Genomic DNA, 15,395 nt, shown 5'->3' on the forward strand with positions numbered 1-15,395 from the left:
AGGCAAAGATGAGCAAGTCGGCAGGAGCCAGATGAGGATGGCCCGCGTGTGCGTGTAGGGGAAAGTATGAAGACCAGACGCAGGTCACAATTATTGTAGGTTGCCGTCTGCTCGAAGAATGAGGTTGAAAGTAAGAGTGAGGCGAGTTTGACAGCTGTCACTCCAGGAGAGACCTGGTAGGCGTGCGTGGCGGTGAGGTGACAAGTGGTATAAAGAGGAGTGGAAAATAGTCATCAAGCATATTTTAAGGAAAATACGTTATTTACTCCAGATACTTACTGTTTCTCTTGATCTTTTCCTTCTTAATATCCCAATTTCCCTTTTTATTTAACCTCCCTCTAGCATACAGCAGACAAGAGGCAGGTGGGCTCTCTCACGCTCACACTCTCAGGGCCAGCTCACCCGCACCCCAGGCCAACAGGGTCAGCTCTACAACCATCAGGGCCTCCTCTCCCAAGTGCTGCAGTTGATGAGGGACAGGGACAGCTCTCCTGCTTTCATGACCCCAGGGCCAAGTCTCCCGCCTGCCATAGGTAACAAGGGGCAAAAGGAGAGGAGGGTATCTCTTCTTTGTCCACGGCTGCACAGATTTTAAAGGGAAATGCTATCATTCAAATAGGTTTTTTCTTTATAGATACACTGACCGTTGTTTTAAGTCTCTGTCTTTACCTGGCAGCAATTTGGCTGTGATGTATCTAGACACAGATTTCTCCAAGTTTACTCTACGTAGCCTCCATTTTACTTATTCAGTTTGTAGGTTCATGTCAAGTTTTAGTCATTTTTCTCCTTCCCAATATTTTGCCTGCCCTGTGTCCTTTCTCTTCTCCTTCTGGGCTTCAGTTGCATTAATCTTAGTCCTATTTTAAGCTCTATTATCTCCTCTCTCCCAGTCTTTCCCACTGTGTTGTCAGCTTGTGTAATTTCAATGATTTTATCTTCATGTCCACGAATACTTTCCTTGGTCAGTTCCCATCTACTACTGAGCCCATTAAGTTAAAGGTGTAGACTGCTTATACTCTCGCACCCAAGCATTCCTTGTGGCTGCCTTGAAGTAGTTGTCACATAACTCCAAAGCTCATGTTAGCTTAGCTTTGGCTCCTCAGGATTTTCTTTTCCTGTGGAAGTTGAAATTTTCATGGTTCTTCATATGCAAAATAACGTTGATTGTATCCTAAACATTTTAAACACTGTTACTAGGCTCAGGGTTCTTGTTTACACCTTGAAGAATGCTGATGTTTTTGTTTCAGCAGTAACTTACTAAATTAGATTTAGGATGCAGTTCTAGCTCTGTCTGTGGGCTATGGCTTCAAAACCCTTTAGGTCTGCCCCAGGCACATACCACTCACTGGTCAGATAGTGACAAGTGGCACTTGGTTGAGCCTTGAAAGTCTTGCAGGGTGTTCAGGATCGGATCCAAGCATATTCCACTCGAGGATAAGTCACGGAGCTTGTAAAGTGTTTTATGGCGTTTCCTTTCCTGATCTTTATCTTTGCTGTGATTTCTCAACTTTCTAAAACTTCCATCTTGGTCCTCCAGCCAGCAAATTTGGCCTCTGGTTTCTGTCATAACATAAAACTGTCATTCCATGCTTAGGCTCAAGGCAGAGCTCAGAAGGATAAATGCAGGCTTAAAAAACAATCAAGGCACTAATGAGAAAAAGAAAATAATTCACTTTGTTTAAACTGTGGCATTGGATATAGTATGCATTTCTACAGCCTTAACCATTTAAGAGAATCTTTTAAATTGTGTGATTCAAACTTTTATCCACTGGGTGTCCTCAGTTAGGTTTACCAGAATTTAAACTTTTTCTGAAAGTTTATCCACAGATATGTTTTTTAAGGACTCTGATGCTTTAAATTGGTGATTATCAACTGTGGGTCATGACCTCTTTGACAGGGGTCTCTTATATCATGCATGTCAGATATTTATATTATAATTTACAAGAAAAATAAAATTATAGTTATTAAAAAAGCAGTGCAAATACTTTTATTTTTGTGGGTCACCACAACAGGAGGCGTTGTATTAAGGAGTCACAGCATGAGGAAGATTGAGAACCACTCTTATTTAATGTCATGTTTCAGGTGATGTATTTGCATGTAGTTGTTGGAAACTTGTTCAGAGGCTTATATCTACAAATATGAACACCTTTAATTGTGGTGAGATGCTAAGGACCTGCAATATTTATGGTGATCTATGTAATCTTGGGGAAATAAGGAATTTGTGTTAAATTTTTTCTAGTTGTTAAGTTTTATCCTTTTCTCTTTTTAATTTTTGAAGGGTCCTAAGCCTGGAGTTGAACAAAGACCGAGATGTTGAAAGAATCCATGGCAGTGGGGTTAACACTCTTGACATTGAGCCTGTTGAAGGAAGATAGTAAGTTATGTCTTCGCTGTCTAAGTGAGGTGCAGTGAAACCTTGCCTTTTCAGATTGATTAGGAAAGAGCTCTTGAAAATAGCCGGGCGTGATGATGCATGCCTTTAATCCCAGCCCTCAGGAGGCAGAGGCAGCTGGAGTTTTATAAGTTCAAGGCCAGCCTGGTCTACAAAACGAGTCCAGAACAGCCAGGATTACAAGATAAACCCTGTTTGAAAAACAAACAAAAAAAAGAACTCTTAAAAAATTTAAATTTTAAATTGTAGCATTTGTTGAACTAACATTTATTCATTTGAAAAAAAACAGAAAATCAAATATGTAAAATGTTGCCAGATTGATACCACAAATACTGTGGCATAAATATATTCATGTTTAAATCAATAAACCAGGGATTTATGTTGATGCAGAAGGCTTTTAAGTGCTGGGATGTGTCTTAAGTGCTCTTTTAAAATTCAGCTGTTCCTTTCAAGGGATCTAATGGGAAGTGATATGTAAGAAGCAGAAACGTTTGGCAAACTCAATGGGAAGCAAACAACTTTACTGAGTTTCTCACTTGCCAGCTCTGGGACCTTGTGCAGTTTACCTAACTTGTCCACTTTCAGCTGTCTTAGCTATTCAGTGGGAATGATCATGCTTAGCCCATTTGTCATTAGACCTTAAGAAAACCACGTTAGTTGTTTGATGCAGTTGCTGCACTGTAGCTGGATTGCCCCTGTGTACAGCCTGTTGTCATGCTGCACTGCTCACACGGGCAGGTTTCAGGGGAGGCCGCACCTTGGTGGCGGAACACATGACTTGTATGCACAAGACCTCGGTCCAGTCTAGAGCAGAATGTGAGAGACAAAAGAAGGGTGGCAAGGAATGTGGGCTCAAAGCCCGTCATGATGTGAGCTGAGGGTGTAGTTCAGTAACAGACTCGCATATGTGTGTGTGTACACACACACACACACACACACACACACACACACACACACATATGGACAATAGTTTCTCCTGTTAGGGTCTATTTAGCAGTTGCCCTAGAGTTTTTTTTTTTTTCTTAGTAAACTGTTGTTATTTACATTAAAATTAGCCAGGTGGGTTTGACAGACTTGTACTTTCTACTTTCACCTTCTGCCATAATAATAGCATTTAAGAAATGTGTGGCAAACAGTTCTCATTTTAACACATTGTTAAATGTAAAAGATGATGCATAATAATTCCCCTAGCTTTCAGGGCTTAACATATTTCCTGATCAGAAACAGTTAAGGGGCACTCATTGGTATAATAAATGCAGACCCAAGGGACAAAGGAGAGCTGATTTCTTTTGGTCATTGGAGCCAATGGGTCAAAGATCCCAGTGTTGCAGCCAGCCACTGGCACAGTGGTCGTGTAACCTGCCCGAGTCAGGAAGAGCTGGCGGACTGCAGCTGTGCATGGGCAAAACGTCTGAAGGATGTAGGCCGAAGACGTTCTCATGGTGCATCGAGTTAAAGTTGACCGCGCAGCGCGGCAGCCTTCCCTTTAGTACATGCTCAGAGCTACAGCTGCCATTTCTGCCTTTGCTAAGACATACTATGTTTAGTCCTGTTTAGTAGCAAGAAGAAATAAAGATGAAAATATATGTCAAATTGTAATAAGTATAAGAAATAAGTATTTTCTTTTCATTAAGTTTATCAGTGTATGTGTAAATTGTTCAAATCTATACGGATATTTATCATCCACTATGAATGCTATAGCAAAAGCACTAAAGGCCACAGTCAAAGCCAGAACTTGGAGAGCTGGTAGGAGCAGACTCAGTTCAAGATTAGGTATTAGTTTAAGAAGACTAACCATAAACTATTTTTAACAAGTTCAATTACAAAGAAGACATTTGTATACCTTTATGAAATTAAAATTTGTATCTCTTTTAAATTCTTTTAATTTATTCATCTTTTGTAAGTTTTCTTTTCTACATAAAAACAATACCCTACCTCTTTATTGTGGTCATGATTAGCAGAATATTAACCTTATAGTTAAATAATATTCATATCAGGTACCAAATAGATATTTGTTTAATTTCAGTAATGGTTACATTTTTCATGCATTAAATAAACCCAAAGAAAAACTTTTGGCAGTTATTTTCATTAAAAAAATATCTTACATTATTGTAAATACCAAAATTCAATGTTAAAGAGCACCTCTGGAAGTAATTGTTCATTTTACATTGATAATGCATTTATAGTACCTGGTTTAAAAAAAAAACCAAAAAACACAGCATGTAGCTCAGTTGGCATAGTGCTTGCCTAGCATGCACATACTCCTGGGTTTACCACAAAGACTGCATATGGCGACAAACAGCTGTAATCCCAGGAGATGAAGGCAAGAGGATCTCTCCTTGAAGGTCACCAGGTCATGAAGTATCCACACAAATCCCAAATTATGAGTAAGTGGAAACAAACCTCGATGGCAAGATCTGCATGCTGTGAGCATGCACGTGTGGGGGAGGTAGTCAGCAGAAGCTGAGAGAGGAGCTGATCTGGCTGGCAACTCCACGAGACCAGCAGGTTAGCCAGAATCAGGCCAGTCTGACTGCAGCAGCTGCCCCAGGAGTCATGTCACACAGCACTTACAGGTGAGTTCGAGGCCCGCCCGAGACTGGAAGGAGCTCAGCCTGGCCCTGTAGTCACTCCTGGGAACTAACAGGTCAAAGCTCCATGAGGAGCAAAGCCCCATGCTGACGAATAGAGCCAGCTTGAGAGTCTGGCGCAGTGCGCACAGAGGGAGAGGACGCCCAGGGAAGTTTACAACGCGAACACAATCAGAAAATCTCTTATTAAAAGTGTCTTATCAAAAGGAAGGAAAATATACTTTAGAAGGAGGGTTTTTCTGAAGATGAAAGTTTAAATGTTATTCTAAATCCAGACACCATTCTGAAAGGATAGGGAAAACATGCCAAAATAGAACACAGGATGTAAGAGCTAAGAGACAGTGACATCATACTGGACAGGTTGTCCATAAAATGTGAGAATGCTAATCTAATATTCCAGAACTAACAAAAAGTCTGCTTATTGTGTGTCAGTGTGTGTGTGTGTGTGTGTGTGTGTGTGTGTGTGTGTGTGTGTGAGAGAGAGAGAGAGAGAGAGAGAGAGAGAGAGAGAGAGAGAGAGTGTTGAGGAGTCTGAGCATGTCATCCTTGTGTGGCAGACTTTTTACTAATTGAGCTCTCTCTCTCTCCAGCCTTCCCTCTAAATTTTAAAAAGTAGAATCCATGACAGAATAAATTCAAATGAGAAAAATCCCAGAAATGAGGTTATTGAAACCAAGAAAAATTAGAAATAAATGAAAAATATTTCAGAAATGAGAACACAAGCAGATGAAATAGAAGGCGAAAAGCAGAGAGAACTTACAGATCAGGAAGAAAAGGAAGGTCGAGACTGGTCGTAGCTCAGTGGTGCCATGCTTGCCTCTCATGTGTGAGGACACAGGTTCAATCCCAGCACTAACCCTCCAAAGGAAAAAAACAGGCTATGGAGCTAGTCAGTCAGACAGACAGACAGACAGACAGACAGAATAAAGGCCAAGAAGACCTAAGCTGCATGTGCCAGGAGTCCACAGAGAATGCCGACAGGAGTAAGCAGAATGAATATGGAACTATAATTTCACAAAACTTTTTTATTTGGAGTAAGATCTACAGCTGTGGTGTATAAGAAAGCGGATCACACTGTCACTAGAATTTGACTTTGGGGTTTTTGCCCAAAGGAAGAAAAAAATTTTTAATTGAAAACACTCAGAGAATTAAGCCTTTTACATCTACTCAAACTGATTTTCAAAGTCCAAAAGGCAGACATTGCTCCATGGTACGCAGGAATTGTTGGAGTACGGTACTCATTAGCCTTTTTTGATATTCTACTCAGTTAAAATCAGAGGGACAGAAATGTGAGGGTTGATGACCACTAGTTCTAGAAAATAGCAGTATTTATATAAATGTGTAACTGTGGATCTACATAGTGATTTGGCTGCTGATACCGCTTCACATTAAAGAGACCAATTATAAGTAAAGGTTATTTTCAATTCAGTCTAAAAATCTAAGCTCCAAATTGCAGAGCAAATGACCTGGGTTTTGCCAGGTCACAAGAGACAGAACAGGTCAAGGGAGCAGAGACACACAAAGGCCAACTGAAGGTCTGTATTTATTTAAAACAACTCAAAGCGAAGTTTCTTTATTCATGATATACTTTGGGGTGATGAATTTGCAGTATTCAGAAAAGGCAGTCGGTGACTACCATAAAAATTGTGTCAGTGAGTAACTTATGGGAAAAAAAGGGAGTTGGGGTTGAGAAAGGTCCTGTTGTTTGGACTTTCCTGAAGAACACTCTAATGGGATGCACCTGTCTTTATTTGAGTGTCTACATTTTGTGTAATAGTGGAATAAAATTCAGAATGTCTTGAGATTTTGCAGTTAAGTTTGATCCAAAAAAAAAAATCATTGTTCAAAGAGATTTTTATCTTATAAAAAATATAAAGGAATAGTACTCTGAATGAGGGTAGAAAGAGTGAAAATATTGAATGTGAAATAGTGTATATTATAATACATGGAAAAATTAAAATCTCCCCTTTTATAGACTTGCTCTGAATTTACTTCATGCCTCACCACCTGTTGTTTTGTCTCAGCTGAAAATTTGGCTGTCAGAGAAGTCAGTTAAATGTTACAACTTCAAATTTGAAGGTTATTTAAGGTAATGTTATGAAAAATACAAAATCATAATTAGGAAGCAAACAGCCTGAACAAGCTAATAGCAGTCCTCTGTAGATTCAGGGGTCCTAGGGAAAGTATGTCAAGTACTAAGAGTGTTTTATGAGTTAACTTTATAAATTAGTTGAATTAATATGAAGAACTTTTTCTTGTCAAGTATATAATTACATGTTACTTCTACTATTTAGAAATCATTTTACAAAGCTTTTGAATCCAACTGTTACAGGCTCTACCAATGTAATAGGCTGGATTGAAGGACAGCTTTTTCCTTTTAGCACCCTTTGCTACCAAAAGTCAGACTATCTGTCTTTAGACCTTTCATCTCTCCCCTGTCTCCCTTCACACTTCAGCAGTCTGTCCCTTCAGTCTCTAGAGTGTGTCTTTCCCACACCTTGTTGGCTACTTTCTATTCCACCTTCAGGTACCAGTTAAAGTATTATAACCAAGGATGCCATCCTTGAAGCTTAAGCTAAAATAAAAGGAGCTTATTGCCACGGTGGTCCCAATTACAACTTGCAGTTTGTGAGATCACATGCAGGTCTTTCCTGCCAGACAGCCACTTTCCAGGTGGTCAGGGAGCATGCCTGTCTTGTCCACAGTTCTTTAGCACTGTAGGTGCTCGGAACAAATGAATGGAATAAATGCATTTATAAAAGACGGGAAGCTAGCTTCCATTTGCTGTCACATCAGCTTGGACACTTAGGAGAAACCGTCCCTCCCCCACTTCATTGTTACTGTTTTTCAAATGTTGAAAGGCCAAGATAGGCGGTTTACTTTGCCCAGGGACAGAGAGTACTGTCCTTAATAAGCTAATTCTGTTTTCACTTAGCACAGATTTAAAGGCTGGAGTCACACTGTAATCTTTGACTTTCTAAAGTAACTGCCTTCTGCCGTCTTTTTGCAGTCATTGAGATAAACCTGAAATGATCAAGGATTGAGTTTTTCCGTATTGTGCTTTTGTAAATGTTGAGAAAGTCCAGTTTATTGGTGTCTGTTAGAATTAACTGAACTTGCTCTTTTGGGCATATATAGGTCAGTGTGTGAAGACCTGAACTCAGCAGCAGCTGGACTGCTCACAGTGATTAATGTGGCTTTTCTGTCGCCAGCATGTTGTCGGGTGGTTCCGATGGTGTGGTTGTCCTCTATGACCTTGAGAACGCCAGCAGACAACACTATTACACATGTAAAGCAGTGTGTTCCATTGGCAGGTGTGTATTTGAAAGTGTAACTCATGAATAGGCAAACAGTTCAGTGTTGTTTGCATCAGATGCAAAACATGAAAATGGCAGTCAAGTGCATGGCGTCAGCTGACACGGATAGATGCCCCTTGATGCTTTCTTAAAAGCGATCAAAAGTCAGTGGGGTTTTGTTTTTTGTTTTTTGGGTTTTTTTGGGAGGGGGGTTGGTTTTGTTTTATTTTCTGTTTTGTTTTGTTTTTGGTCATATGACTACCTGCAGTTTTTGTGTCAGGTTTCAAGTGAATTTTTAAAAAGATTTTGGTGTCTCTTATGCTCTATCCCTACAAAGTTTACCTCAGTAGCTTCGGTTGTAATACCACTTAGTACAGGTTCATTTTTAAATCTTTCAGCTAATTATAAATGCAAATTGCATTTTCAACTGATGTTAGTGGGAAAAATATTAAAAACAGGATTAATAAGTATGCTGGCAATCTCTCAACACGCACACGCACGCACACGCGTGCACACACACACACACACACACACACACACACACACACCTCTTCTCTGCTCACTTTAAAATACTTGATTTAAGCCAGGGTGATGATGGTATCCTCAACTCCTTTAATCCCAGGACAGCCAGGGCTACACAGAGAAACCCTGTCTCAAAAAAACCAAACCTACCAACCAACTAAACAAACAAAAAACAAAAAAACAAAATCAAACCTGACTTCCTAGGCTGTTTGGTAGGTTTTTTCGTAATGGTTGTTTAAAGCTCCTTTGCTGCCTGTGTCTGATCTGTTCTTGAGCTGACTTTGCCATAGAGACAAGGGAGAAGCTTGCAGAGCTTGGCAGCCACCGTGCTGTATGCTCCCAGGCCCCTAGGTTATGTGGCCCTAAGATTTATAATTGTGTGTTTATAATATAATAAATATTACTCGTTTAGAAACACAATTTTTGAAAATCTCTCTGAGACTCAGCTTATTTTGTTTTAGAGTTAAATTTACTTGCTCCATCATTCTTACCAGGTTTCTGTGATAATTAGATATTTTTAAGGCATGTTGAAAGCTGTAAAAACTACTGTTTAAACTACTGTTTAAATCGAAAGGAATATAGTTAAAGGAAAATTTCAGGGTCAGCTAGGTGGCTCAGTGGTTAAAGGCACTTTGTCACCAAGCCTGGTGTCCTTAGTTCTGTCCCTGAGACCCACACAGTAGAAGGGGAGAACTGGCTCTTACAAGCTGTCTACTGGCCTTCACATGCGGGCAATGGCACACGCAAATAAATATAATTCATTCATAATAGAGACTATTATCTTCTCAAATACTCTAGGATATCTGGGCTTAGTGGTGCACGCCTTTAATCCCAGCACTCAGGAGGCAGAGGCAGGAGGATCTCTCATGAGTTTGAAGCCATCCTGGTCTAGATAATGAGTTCCCAGATAGCCAGGACTGTTTGGGGAAGACCCTGTCTCAAGAACAAACTAACAACAACCAGAAGAAATGCACTAGAACTTTTTGTAGAATACTCGTTATGCTTTGACACTGTCATCCATGTATGCAATGTACCTTGATCATATCTCCCTCAATACCCTCCTCTCCATGTCCCTCCCAGCTTCTTCAGTTGTAACTCATTGAGCCCAGATAGTGCTGAAGGCATGCTCATGGGTGTGCAAGCATGGGCAGCATCCAGTTAGCTCCTCTCCATCAGTCTCCATCAGTTGCCAGGAGCTCCTTAGCTAGGAATAGAGCCTTGTGAGTTCCTCTTCTGTCCCTGCTGCAGTGTTGGCTGGCGTGATCCTGTGCAGGCCTTAGGTAGATAACCATGGCTGCTGTCATGCAACAGCTATGTTGCCTAGCTGACATTAGACATTACTCTTCCCCATGCTCATCTCCTACATTCTCTCTTCCCCTCTTCTGCACATCACAGTGCTGAGCACTCAGCAGTCATTGAATCTCAGCACCTCAACCCATTCTGAGCCCTTGCTTTGCCTGTTGCCCCTGCAGAAGGAAGCTCCTCTGAGGCCGAGGGCAGCCCTAGTCTGTGGGCATAAACAGAAACATTTAGAAGGCAGCTGACCCCATGTCCATGTAGCAAGACAACTGTAGTAGGTGCCACCCCAGAGCTTGCGAACTCCCCAGCTGAGGGCTTTCGACCAACTTTGCAGTACCAGGTACACGTTCCTTTCTATGGAGCAGACTTCAAGTCCAGTCTTGCCGCTGCTCACCACCTTCCCTGGCAGGCTGGTATTGTAGCATGCAGTGGCCACTTCTGGGTAGCATCCCTGGTGAGGTCTTCCTCCTAGTGGCCTGCATAGCACCTTCTCACACCGTGAAGACCAGCCAGCTAGGAGGAGGACTGCGGGGCAGTTCCAGCTGGATCTCTCCATGTCCTTCAGCCAAGGTCTGTTGTGTCTTCAGCAGTAATGTCTTGCCATCTGATTAATGGTAGGCAAGCAAGATTAATAACAACAGCCTAGGGCATCCCAAGCTGTAGCACAGGCTAGGACTTGTCTTTTAAGAGGCTTGAGCCATTATTTACATACTTTCCCTCTCAACCCTAATCCAGAAGGAAAAAAAAATCTAAAGTACTGGCCTGGGACTCACAGAGATCTGCCTGCCTCTGTCTCCTGGGTGTGGTGCTGGGATTAAAGTGTGTGTTACTAATCTGATGTTATCTGATACTAAAATTTAGCATCTTTATTAAAGTGAAATATATACATGTTTCTTATGTTTGACATATGCTATATAATGTTACATTATGAGGAACTGTGATCTGGTTAGTTTTTTAGTATGTAATATAAGTAAATGTGTGTCTCTCTATTTTATTTTATTATGACTTTTATTTCTAGGTTTAGACTATAAAAGTGTAACTTTACATTTCAATATGGGTATATTTACAATATTTTAAAGAATAATTTTAGTAAAATTCATTATGTTATTTATAGTAGGTGAATTTAGTAAAATTCATTGTTATTCATAGGCTACTTAGTAATATTTATTGTTGGTATACTTAATTTGTTATTGAGCATTAAGAAGATGTTAATACCAAAGTTTTTACTAAATGTGCCTGAAAATAACATGTGACCATCGTGAGTCCGACTCTTGAGCCTTGACTCATTGCTCACTCTCCGGGGCTTCCCGTTCCTACCTGGAGGGGCAGCTTCCCAGACAGACCACACAGCTTTGCCGTGCTGCCACAGAAGAGCAAAAGGCAATTTTTAGAGTCCCTCGCTTCCTATAGCAGAATGTAGGTCCTTGCTCTCAACAAACCAGAGGGTCCCTGCAAATAGGAGGAATTTGAATCCTTAGCAGAAAAGGGGGAAAAAAAGGTGTCTGTGTACTGCTGCCCACATGTTTGACTGTCCAACATCTGTGGACAAACAGTATTGTTTGGAATCCCATGGTGCTGTATGCACATTGCATTCCGCTCTAATTCTGTTCTAGTAATGGTAATTGAGAAAGGGAAATCCAAGCCAGAAGAGGTATTTATTTCAGTAAGGAAAACCACTGCCACCTCCAAGGTGAAAGAAATCCACTGTAGTTGGCCCTCTTCCCCTCACCTCATTGCATGCGCGCGCGCGCGCACACACACACGTACATTATTCACAACGCAGGAGTAGGAGTAGGATATAGCAGGAGAAGGCAGGCCTCCACATCTCACTATGGGAACTGAATCTGGAGATGTCCAGACATCCTCTCTCCCCTTGTGAACAACTAAGACAAGGATGTGTGATGTCTGAGTACCAATCTATATCTTCCTACCCACGCCTGCTGCTTTTTCATAAGAATACATTGGAAACCCACCTAAGTCAGCAGTTGTAAGTTTTGATCACTGTTTTGTAGAAGCCATCCTGATGCTCACAAATACAGTGTGGAGACTGTTCAGTGGTACCCTCACGACACAGGCATGTTCACATCCAGTTCGTTTGATAAAACTCTGAAAGTATGGGATACAAACACATTGCAGGTAAGTACTTTAAAAACCTTTCCAGATTGCTGTGTAGGATAAAGGAAAATTGGATGTGAACCATATAGGATGGTTTTTTGCTAAGATGTTCTGTGTCAGTTGTTGGGAGCGTGGTTGGGAGAGCTAGGTGGTTGGGTCTTTGTCCTACCTACCTAACTTCTGCTGATTCATTCTATGGCAGTGGGCAAATGCCAAAGCATCGTGCATCTCTGCTCCCTCGTCTGTACATGAGGGCAAAGATGGCACCTTCTGGAATGGTTTGAGGGGTAAATGAGCAACATACAAAGAGCTAGCACATGCCTCGCACATAATCAACATAATCTCCCTGCCTGTAAAACCTCTCTATAGAAATGTGACATCTCTTCAGAGTTGGTGTTTCCTGTGTTCTGTGCCAGCCAGAGTTATGTAGTAAGACCCTGTCTCAAAAAAAACAAACAAAACAAAATCCAGTATATGTCATAAAGATTAAATGCTTGTCATGGACTTCCCATTTTGACCACAGTATCTTGTAGCCCATCCAATCCTCCATTGGCAAAACCAGCAGAGTTTTGTTTAAAGGGTTTGAAAAGCTGCTAAGGAATCTAAAATCTGCTAGGCTGGGTCTCAGAGAATAGAAAGATTTATATAAGTAAATTCAGCTTTATAAATGTTTCACTCTTGTCATTTTATTTATTTTATTTTTTTATGTATAGCAAGAAACTGAAAAGGCAGGCATTGGATAGTTTTAATAGACAGAATAGCAGCTGGTCATGGTGGTATATGCCTATAATTCTAGCATTTGGGAGGCTAAGGAAGGAGAATCTTGAGTTTGAAGCTGGCTTGGACGACTGTCTTGTGAGTTCAGGGCTAGCCTGGGCTACAGAGCAAGACCTATCTCAGAGCAGCAACAACAAAAACACAAGAATGGTTCCTGGGTTCTGCAATGCGAATAAGGTGATTTATTATGCTTGAGGGCTTTGTAGGACGTGTGGAGATAACCCAGGAGCTGATTGATGTGTTTGGATCCGATTCAGGAGTGAGGTCTACACTGAAAACAGAGATTTATGAGTTAGTGACAGTCAGTTGACGAGAACAAAACCCTAGGCATGACCAGGGCTTTTAGGACAAAAGAAGTGGCAACAAATGCTGCAAAATAATGGAAAGGAGTGGCCTGAGAGTAAGGGGCACATCCAGCACGTCTCTACCCGAAAGCCAGAGAAAAGGGCTGCTTCAAGGACAGTGGGGTCAACGGCTGTGCTGAGGGTATTGGCAAACCAATAGAATAGCAAGGCCGTCAGTGATAGAGGAAGAGTAGTGCAGATAAGAGTAGTGGGGAAACTAAGACTGCAGTGAGGTAAGAAAAGCTAAGTGGGCTGGAGAGATGATGTGCTGGCTAAAAGCACCGGCTGCCCTTGCAGAAGATCCAGGTTCAGTTCCCAGCACCCACGTGGCAGCTCACTGCTGTCTATAACTCCAGTTCCAGGGCATCTGGCACCCTCACCAGACATGAATTGAGGCAAAACACCAATGCACATAAAATAGAATTAAATACTTTTTAAAAAGAAATGGTGATTAAAGATCACTAAATATATATGAAGGGGAAGAAATAAAATTGAGGGATGGTGGGGTAAAAGCTTTGTTTATTCTGTCCTGTGGAATAGATATTAAAAAGACTTAGCTTTTGGTGATGCTGGGAATGAAGCAGTAAGGACAGTAGTTCAGGATAATCCATAGCTAACCTGCAGATTGAGATTGCCCCTGGAGGGGATCTGAACCCAAGCAGAGAGGTTAGCTTGTGGAGTCAGGAAGGACCGCGTCCATGATGGAAGCAAAGAACAGAAGCGTAAGCGAAAGTGGTTGGCTGCAGATGATGGGAGATTCCTGCTTCAGGGGCTTTTATTTTCTATTTGAAGTAAAAGGTCTGATCACCTGTCATGATTGAGTAGGGATGTTTGTGGACAGTGAAGAGAGCTGGGCATGCTGCAGCTTACTGCAGACTAGTGTAGTGAAATGGTGCACTGTAGGCTGTTACCAAAGCCTGCTTGCAGTGAATGGTCTTCTAGTGACACCTGTCTGCCAGCTGCAGGGTTTCACCTGAGACTGACTTAGAGTAAGCTATGACTCAGATGTCTTCTTGTAACTAAGGTGCTGTTAGAATATAGGCATCATGGCTGATGGCTGCTTTGACATAGCAAAGATGTCTGACTGCCTTTACTCACTGGCACCGCACAGAAATCTTAGGAGCTTTTTGTACGTCAGTGAGGCAGTAGATTCGAAGCAGGAAGGTCTTGACAAGGGGGGTAGCAGTAAACAGAGAGAGTGCTGTTGATGTGCTGGGCCTGACAGCCCCAGCTGGAGAGGAAAAGGCATGGACAGGAAGGAATGCTAGGGATTCTGGGCTTGTCAAGAGGTCTAGAGAAGTTGGTGAAGAAAGCCAAAAGGAGATACTGTGGTTACAGACTACTGTGGCTTGTGACTTCAGTGTGTGTGACTAGCATCGTGGTGTGTATGGAAGCTGAGGCCAGGTGGCGCTGAGAGGCAGAGCCAACTCCCTGATGGAGACACCAGCCTGCCAGGGAGGGATGCTGAGCCAGAAGCTTGTCTCTCCTTCGTTTATGTTTTAGTTGATAAATTGCTAACAGTCAATTAAAAATATGTTTAGCATGTGAGAAAGAGGATTTGCTGCTTTGGTTTTTACATGTTTTCAGCTTCTCTTAACAGGTGGCAGACGTGTTTCATTTTGAGGAAACCGTTTACAGTCATCACATGTCCCCAGCAGCCACCAAGCACTGTCTGGTAGCAGGTGGGTGCATGTCCTTTGCCCTTTAGCATGTGTACAACTCTCCCATTTTAGAGTTAGTAAAGTTTGAAAGAAAAACTTTAGCCCAGGTAACGATTACTTTAAACACTGTATACTAGTTAAGTCACTGAAACACATGCTAGCAGTTAAAATTCAAAGACTGTGAGATTCTCTACTCCCCCCCCCCTTTTTTTCTTCTGCTTTGCTTCTTTTGGAGAGCCTGTGTCTGTTCCCTTGGGAGTTCTTTTAAGTCACTAAACTCTCAGGTATTTTATATGAACAAAATGTGGCAGCTTGAACTGGCCAGGTAGCTCAGAGGGTAGGGCTGTTTGCTGCCAAGTGTGATGCCTAGAATTTCATCCCTGGAAACCACGTGATAG

At 41.6% G+C, this 15,395-nt stretch overlaps 1 protein-coding gene across 3 annotated transcripts in view; it reads left to right on the top strand.

Moving 5' to 3' along the window:
• The window catches only part of ERCC8 (ERCC excision repair 8, CSA ubiquitin ligase complex subunit), a 36,981-nt gene that overhangs the window by 225 nt on the left and 21,361 nt on the right, over positions 1-15,395 (top strand). The window contains exons 2-5 of one of the 3 annotated variants that reach the window (XM_084802589.1): positions 2,279-2,374; positions 8,196-8,297; positions 12,113-12,236; positions 14,937-15,018. In XM_084802589.1, the coding sequence (XP_084658715.1) occupies positions 2,279-2,374; positions 8,196-8,297; positions 12,113-12,236; positions 14,937-15,018 (404 nt within the window). Of the gene's footprint in view, positions 1-2,278; positions 2,375-8,121; positions 8,298-12,112; positions 12,237-14,936; positions 15,019-15,395 lie in introns of those variants that run through there. The other 2 variants (XM_084802590.1, XM_084802591.1) reach the window with 2 other exon arrangements.

This window comes from Acomys minous (genome assembly GCF_964271855.1).
Source record: "Acomys minous genome assembly, chromosome: 11".
In the NCBI taxonomy this organism is placed as follows: Eukaryota; Metazoa; Chordata; class Mammalia; order Rodentia; family Muridae; genus Acomys; species Acomys minous.